The sequence below is a fragment of the Teleopsis dalmanni genome, chromosome 1 (genome assembly GCF_002237135.1).
Source record: "Teleopsis dalmanni isolate 2A chromosome 1, ASM223713v2, whole genome shotgun sequence".
In the NCBI taxonomy this organism is placed as follows: Eukaryota; Metazoa; Arthropoda; class Insecta; order Diptera; family Diopsidae; genus Teleopsis; species Teleopsis dalmanni.
In genome coordinates, this window is record NC_051846.1 from 231,747,997 (window position 1) to 231,757,138 (window position 9,142).

Here is a 9,142-nt window from a genome sequence, read left to right on the forward strand (position 1 = left end):
AAATAATTGCGTTTTGTTTTTTCGTTGATCTGAGCAATATACTCTCTAGGACTATTAATACCACAAAGTAGAGATTCAGCACCACCTTCAGTTGGTTTATCTGTTTCATTACTTTCTGGAACGTTATGTTCAGCCATTACATTATTTAATCCCAATCTGTAGTTATCGTCTAAAAATTATTATTTTATTAAGAATTCTAATTATTAATGTTGTGAAAAAAAAATAAATAAGCTAGCTATTCAAGCAAATGTTATCAAAAATTTAGCTTACACTTAGAAACTCTACTTTTTATCTTTTTATTCTGTTCAATCTTATTATTTTGCTTCTTTGTCTTCTTAACATCTTTGTAATCATTTTCTGCAACAATTGCTTTAGCATTTGATATACTTTTATTAACCATGGCATCCAAGTGCTCAAATATACGGTCGAAATAAATTGATTTCCCGCCAGTATCTTTAGAAGTAGGCTCTGAGGTTTTTCCAACTTTTGATTTTGATCTATTTCGTGTTTTGTGTACTTCATCCATATTTTCATCATCGGAACAAGCTAATGTAAGCGGTTGCCGTTCACCAATAGTAGTGGTGGAATCAGTAATGGTAATGTCTACGTGAAGTTCCTCTTTCATTGTATCTGCAACGTCAGATTCTGCGCCTCCACTAATGCGATATTGCTTTAACTTCGATTTTATTTCTTCCGATACAGGTTCCAAAAGTTTAAGCATATTTTCAGCATGCATGTTCTGTATACTTGGTTTTTTCGGAACTGCAAGTGGAGAGTACCTTACGCGCGGTGTGTCTAAGGGAGAGAGCTTACCTTTAAGTTTCTTACTTCTTTTGTAATCATCCATGATCTGAGTTGTGAGCAAACGAATTTGCTGTTTACTTCTAGGTCTAACGTATTTTATTAAAGGATTATTACCACCAGAATTGTATTTACCATAAATTTCTTTTATAGATGGTTTAGCTCGAAGACTAGAATTAATTGAAGAACTCATAGAATTCTTGTTCCCAGTAGTTTTGTTGGAAAGTTTATTATCTTTTTTGGGGGGTATCTGTAAAAATGTGATTTTTAGCTAAAAATAGTGTCAAATTTAATGCAATGATATTTACAAAATTCTTATTGGAAACACTGTTGGCGGTAATGTTCTCAACAGACAACTTAGCTGGAATACCAGTTTCAATATTTTTAACGTAAATACCACCACTTTTCACATCAGCAAAAGGTGAATTCCATAAAATCGATACTTCTTTGTCATCAACGGCTGACTTTAGACCAGACGTAGAAGTTACATTATTTTGAGAAACACTTTTTACCTTTTCAATTTCATTGCGAGTTTTAGTTGATGTCACAGGTACTCTAATATTCTCTTCAGTTAAGTCAATTGGCTTAATGATAAGCAAATCATTAAAATAATCACTAGAAGCGGCTTTGGATTTTGTGGAAGAATTGCGTAAAATTGATACCGGCTTACAGTTTACAGGTAATTTCGCATTCTCCTTGGGTGAGGATATAAATGTCTCAACATTACTAAAGCGAACCTGTTTAATTTTTTCTGGAACATTTCAAAAATATATCAAATAAAATATTATTATTAGTTTATTTAATTAGTATTTCTTATTCGCACATACTTTTATTTTTGGTTGTTTCTACTAAAGAATCTATATAAGCAACTTTAGTTTGTGGTTCCTCGTCGTGAAACATTATGATTGCTTTAAAATTTTGTATATACTTTGTAAAAAAAATATATATAAATAAATGAAAATATTTTTCATTTTAATAATTGATTTTTTCTAAAAGTATTCGTCTAATTTCGCCTGCTACCATTTTTCATCATTGATTCTATTATAGTTATATATTAGAACAAATATATTAATAAACTTCAGAGTTTAACAAAAACACGAGCCAAGCAATGAAATCAAGGGAAGGAAGAAAATCAATCTATTTCAGAAACCCGAATTTGGAAATTTTCTCAGTTGAAGTACTTTTTCAGCTTTTATACCTTAAAGCTATTTATTGCATTAAGAGATCGAATTATATCTTGCAAGGACTCAAAGTACATCTACGGTGCTTACGTACATTAGATTCTGTAATAGTTGAATAAAACTAGGTTTATTATATGTACATAATAATATATTATCGTTTTAATAAAATATTCAGTTTGAAAACTATTTACTAAATCTACTTTTGTAAATTCTATACATAGAATCTAAACTATTAACTCATATTTCAAGTCCTATACATTTTTTAAGATTCAACACGTGAATATATTGTTACCTAATCTTTAAATATTCAAGTTATAATAATACAACGTTTCGCAAAATGCAATAAACTTCAAGGATTCATATGAGTAGCACAATCAAATCAATCAAACGTTCTAGGCTTCACTTTTACACATATATACAATAATCAATTATTACTCACAATTGCCTAGTTTCCCTCAATAACTTAATACCACGGTATCTGTGCTGACGGACCATTTTGAAACAAGATGGCATGCTATGATACTAGGTCCACCCTTTAATGACTTTTGCCATGGTTGTGGCTCTGAGAATGAGGAGGAAACAATGCACCATCTTATGTGTCAGTGCCCATCTTTAGCTTGAAGAAGATTAAAAATCTTTGGGGCGCCTTTTTTTACTGACCGGAATGAGCTGTCATTCTGTAAATGCGCAACAAAGCTATACCTGTGGTACCATAATGGGCCATTATTTGAACTCAAGTGAGCTTTTGGATACAAGACCACCAATCCAACCTACCTACCATGTATACAATAACAAATAGTTGTTCTAGTAAGAAGTGTTTAGAAGCAAAATAGATCTGTAAAACGTCTGTATATGTTTTTGATAAAGAGCGTCCGGGTCGTCTAAAAGAAGTTATAATTGAAAAATATTTTTAAAAAAACACCTTATTGGATGTTCCAAAAATTGAATTGCATGAGATAACATAGACGACAAACATATCATATTAAAGTGTATAGAATATTTAACATAAATATTTGAGTATGAAAACGCTTTCGGCAAGATAAGTGCCGCGTTTACTCGCAATTGACCAAAAACGAAAACGACAAGGACATCGTCATTCAAAACATTGTTTGAAAATGTTTAAGCACAATCTAGTTAGCTCTGGGGATCGAGTAGTAACAATTAATGAAATATGGATCCATTATTTCACTGAGGGACTCAACTGGGGGAAAACAACAAGCCAGGAGTTGTGATCCTAAACGAGTTTTGACTTCCGTATTAAGGAATTCTAGTAGAATAATTTTCATAAACTATTTGGAAAAAGAAAAAATAGTAATATCGAACTACTATTGCTTGTTATTGGATCGACTGTCGAGAGATGAAAAAATAATGAAAAAACGAACACCCATATTTGATACGTTACGAATTACGGTACGAATTGCTTCCTCATCCGCCGTATTCTCCAGATTTGGTTTTCAGTGACTTCATGCGAATTGCACTTTTACCTTCAGATTCAGGTTTTCTTAACAGGACTGAAATGAAAATCATAACAAATTCCTAATAGGGTATATAATCTCCGCTATCTTCTTTAAAATGTGGGACAATATAATGTGACAGAGTATCATGTCATGGAATTTTAATATGGTTTGGAATATACCATGGGACTTAAGTTGGCACTATATCACTGATAGGCTTGTGTTGATAAGACCTTTCAATTAACTAATTTTCTATTTCTATCAAATTTCTATACTGATTAAATTACAATTCAATAGTTTCTTATATAGTTTCTTTCATAGTTTCTTTCTCTATAAAAATATGTTAACACTTACCACTACGAAATTTTTTGCTTTCCATTGATGAAAATTCTTAATTTTTATGAAAGGGTTGTATCTAATTATTCTATAGTTGAGAACATAACCAAAAAATGTTGATTTTATTTATTTTTCAAAAATTTGTTGTATTGTAGAAAAAACTATAATTTGGTTATGAAAAAAAAAGTTTAGTTTAAATATATTAAATAATATTGATTAATTTTTTAAGTTTACTGCGATGACTTTAATCATTTAAAATTATACATACTGTGTTGATAAAATATGACAGCGAGTATATTCTCCTCTAGATTATCGACTAGATTAAATTATAAGTTCAATTAAATTTAATTAAATTGTAATTATAAATTGTATTATACACTTATAGACTTATTGAGATTTTGTTGTTATATACTGGAAAGTCTGAGTTGCTGCCGCATTGTCCATTTAATTTTAATTGTTTGAATGTCGAGAGATTTTGAATTTTATATAATATTGTTTGCTTATTGTTCATCTCATCTAAAAATTAGTTGTGTTTTATTATTTTATCCAATATACGCTATTTCGAAATGAAAAATATGAAACGCCTGCAAAATCTAATTAATATAAGGTGTTATCCAGTACGTGATCCTGTATTGGTAGTACTACTTGACTTGTATACGAATTTACTTGTACAGTAAAATGACCTAGAGAGCTCCTAATTTCAACAAACGTAAAGTTCTAGAAACCAAACCACGAAATTTATTTTACTTTCTCAGTCAAAATACTGAATTGTTCACTAAAAATACTAAATAAGCACTTATATATTATAAGCAATATAATATAATAATATGACTATAATAATCGTAATATGCTAAAACCCTACTGTAGTGATACACTATAGCTATAGGGAATCGCCCTGAATTAAAATCTGGTAATAATTAGACATTTTAAATTAAAACACTTCGTTTGATCGCAAATACCTCCTGATACATTACCAATAACTAATCACATTTACCAAAAACTACCAACTACTTAAAAAGTTACAAAGAAATATGCAAATCGAATAGTCATCCTAATCCACTTGCAATTGATCTGATATCAACTTCGAAATCCTTCATAGAGAAAAACTCCCATAAACCTTCTTGAAATAAATGATCAGTTTACACTATTATATGTAAATTTATATAGATATGTCACTGGATATAGTTCATGCACATATTTCTATGCATTTATATTACTTATCAAAAATATATTCTTATTGTAAAATTAAATCCTAAAAACAATAATTGTAATAAATAAATTGAAAACAAAAAAAAAATGACATGTCCAACAAAGCTTTTTCATCCATTTTACAATATAATTCGTTTAGCAACCGCTGAACGTTAGAAAACTTACTACAATAGAAAAATGGTTATAGATTTTTACATTGAATTTTCTAATAGGATGACCATAATTTTTTACTTGGTCGTATCTAGCATCTGGAGCAGTGAAAAGTTACTACGTATGTGAAAGACATGTAGTTTCAGCAGATTGGTGCCACGAGTAACGCAGTCGATTGTAATTTTACATTTTGATGTTCAGAATTGGCCACCAAAGTCTAATAATGAAATTTGTAATTTGTCAGTGTTAAAATTTGTAATTTTTGTAAATTTACGAAAAGAATCGTATTTATATGGTTAACTCTTCACACTCTTAATGCTTTGAAACTAAAAAACCTTTAAGTTATGACTGTGCTATTATAAATCGAAAAGTAATTGAGAATTGTCTTAATAGTTTTATAAGACATCTTGTGGATAACATATGGAAGGTTTTGTATTTCAAGCTTAATGGTAAGGTGAGAACAATTTGTTGGATTAAAAATTTAGTTGAAATCTCAAACTCAAGTATATTTTATGTTCTAGTTCTAGTTCTAGTTGAGCCTTTTTCGAGTTAGTGAATCTGGGCACTTTTACTCTTTGATAACTGGGGGATTTCTGTACAGTCCCGCCCATCTCACTGACCAATTTGTGTATTTCTCATAAGCTTCGTGATTATTCAATAACTTATCTAAGATCTGCGTACCGTCACGTGCGGTTAATGATTACTCTAAGATTAGATATATTTTATGCACGTTATTTTCGGAACCACAACATGAATAGCTTTATGGATATTAAGGTAACGTTTTTTTTATTTCTAGTGTTTCTCCGGTACGTTATATTGCCTTTATAAAAGCGAGCTTTCAAATCAATCACTCCAAAAACTATTCTAGAGAAATTATATTAAAACGTAAATGAATATAGAAACCAAGAGTAGGAGGATGAGGTACATTTGCTGTGTTAATAAATATTTTTTACTATCAAACTACTAGCTAATCAAATTCACCCTATAATCCTCTTACACAAATTGTGCTATTTTTTCTATAAATTAGTTTTTTTGTTCATTTTTTTTATCCGTTTATTTTCACGCTTCGTATTTAATGCATTAACAAAATTAATTAAAAGAATTTTTCAAAAAAACTACTGTGTCATGCACTTATTGATTTATTTCCTTTATCCTTTGGCAATCAGTGGGTAAAGAGAAATTGAATCCATTAGTAATCAATTATTATTGTCTTTCTATTCAATTAATACATTACTAGATCAAATACAATTGATATATAAAAACTTACACATAAATTCCAGAACCGATTTGTTTGCTTAATGTTTGCGTGTTTTCCATTATAAAATCTTCCTTTCAAAGCGATTTACATGGCACCCTGCTCATCTCCATTCCAAACTCTCTATTATAGCTCGCAGTAAATGTGCTTTCCACACAATTACACTTCCCTCCTTCTACTTTAACTGCACATGCCACACATGATATCCTTATAAAATTACGTTGAACCGCAATAGCATGCATTACACATATTAAGACTCAAACTAATTAAATGACATAATATATCAAATCTGATAGAATCTATTAATTAATACGCATTGCCAGGATAATTTCACTGCAGAAATTTAATGAAAATTTATTTCATTCTTTGCATTTGTTTCAGAAAACCAATTAAATGTTAGAAACGCACTACTTTTCCTTTGGTCTACACAAGCAAATATTGTTACTTGCAACTTGAAATCGGATTAAATTTGCTAATGCCAATGCAAATGCAGCTGCGTACTTAAATTCAGGGATGCAAATGCAATCATCCATTTCCTTATGTAATGGTTAACAACAAGTTGCATTCCATCCACTTCAATCTGTTCACTTCACTCTCAGCAACACAAAGTTTTTGGAAGCACTTACTCTGCACCACAAAGTGTGGCAAAGGATTAAAAGCCCCAACAGCAACGATGCATAATGAAACGATAATGTTGATGAGAGAATCTTTTTATATCTTTGTTCAAATAAATAAAATTGTGCTTCATCAGCTTATACAATGGCAAAAGCAACCGATTCTATAAAGCAGTAGCATAATTGTAAGGACCTTATTTATTCAGTTTCATTGTTTAAGCTGATTATACACTTTTCAGTTGAAATTAGAGCAATTATTCTATATTGCGTTAGTTGAAAATCTGAGGGATACCTTAGCAAATCTTTATGAACTCATAAAAATTTATGCGGTATTATAGCATAGCAGCTTAATTTGCAATTATATTGCATTAACTTCAATAATATAAAATTGTGTTTGAGCTCAGAAAGGATACAAAGCAAATCTAATTAACATTTTAACAACGCACACTTTAGCACAAAATCATAAGAAATTAAGTCCCTTTGAGCCAAAAAATGGGGTTGCAATAACATTTATAATTTCCAAAAGATCTTATATTGACACAAAGGACTGTTGCTTTTGTATATCACAAAATACCTTCACTTCTGTTCACTTTAAAGTGCGAACGTGTTTAGCTCAATATATAATTTTATAGTTTCGTCAGTGCAAGGGAAGAAACATCTTGCACGTCTTCTCAGAAAATCAAAACAAGTAGGTTTGCAAGGATTCTCTATACTTTTAATTTTCTTCGTATTCATTTCGCCTTGACTTGTTTTCTTTTTTTGTTTTTTTTTTTATTTTTTTATTTTTTGTGCAGTAATTTTATTAACTTAATTGAATTTTCTTCGCTTTCAAAGCAAATAATCTAAAGCAGTTTATTTTGTTAGTGTTCAAGCTTCACTTGACTCACCATAGCCTTCCACAGCTTTTCATAGCCTTTGCTCAATGTACTCGTAGATTAGTATCCTCACAGCCTAGCTGCTTTGTTTACGTGCTGTCCTTAACCAATTTAGACATTTGCAACAAAATGGAAAGGTTAACATATAAAATTCGGGTATCCTTTACAAAACGTGCCAACTCAACTCATTTTGCGAATTTCATCAAATGCCAAAACAGATTGGCTGCATAATCAATTTTCGTCGCTTGTGACATTAAAGGAAATTGCCAGAAATTATCAGTTATCGAGACTTGGCCACTTAAGCTTGAAATGAGATTTACCTGGTCAAGCATTTCATGCAAATAACTTAATTAAACAAAACCATTCAAGGCCATTAAACATTTTTTGTTATTAAAAGTTTATCGATTTCAAGCTTAATTACCCTTTCCATATCATCTTTCATTATAACGAATAATTTTTAATATTTCTAAATGTATTTAATAGCAAAGAAAGTATAAACGATTAAGTCAATATTAAAAGTTTAATAAATAACGAAGAGTAGACAAATTGTATCCATTCTACTTGTTCTTCTTCTTTTAATGTACGCTGATATCTGTTTTATTAAGAAATATAGAAATTGTAAAATATATCTAAGGACTTATTGGCGAAGTTATATTAAAAACCAAAATAGAGTTAAGTAAAGTTTTCTGTTAAGGTACATATCTAGCCTTTCATTATCGTTTTGTAGATATCTGAAACAGATATCCTGCTAGATACCTAACAATTCTATTTAAAACTGATGATTTAATAGATTAATTACCAAGCTTGAGGTAACCTTTAAGACCGTTAATCACTGTAACTACAGGTCAAATAGATCTTTCTGTACATTGTAAGATTATATTGGGGATTCAGACGGAAAAATCTAACCATTTCAATGGATTGGGTCTAAAGGCCAATTGGACAGAAGATTGTGTGTGCAGTGGGGTAAAAGAACAGATAGGCAACGTCATTGGAAAGGCTGCAAAACTGCAAATGACACTGTTCTACACCTTAATATTTAATTATTTTAATCACTCAAACTTGTTAAAACTTGCATCACTCAAACTTGTTAATTTTATAAGTATTTTGACTCTCATCTAAAATATCCACTCATCTTTTTTATTTATGACTTTCAATTGAACTTTCAATTAATTGGTTTTTTGATCGCAATGAAAGGTCACCAGATAGCCATCCACTTTCTATGATGAGCAATTTTTTGCCGTTTTATAGATAGCTGACTCGCAAGAAG

The 9,142-nt window shown here is 30.3% G+C and overlaps 1 protein-coding gene across 1 annotated transcript in view; it reads right to left on the reverse strand.

Annotated features, from left to right (window-relative positions):
• LOC119667646 overlaps positions 1–1,701 on the reverse strand; it is a 1,962-nt gene extending 261 nt beyond the window's left edge. The window contains exons 1-4 of the mRNA XM_038076953.1: positions 1,629–1,701; positions 1,110–1,552; positions 271–1,051; positions 43–169 (exon numbers count right to left, since the gene is read on the reverse strand). Of these exons, the coding sequence (XP_037932881.1) occupies positions 43–169; positions 271–1,051; positions 1,110–1,552; positions 1,629–1,701 (1,424 nt within the window). The remainder of the gene's footprint in view (positions 1–42; positions 170–270; positions 1,052–1,109; positions 1,553–1,628) is intronic.
• Positions 1,702–9,142: the final 7,441 nt, after the last annotated feature.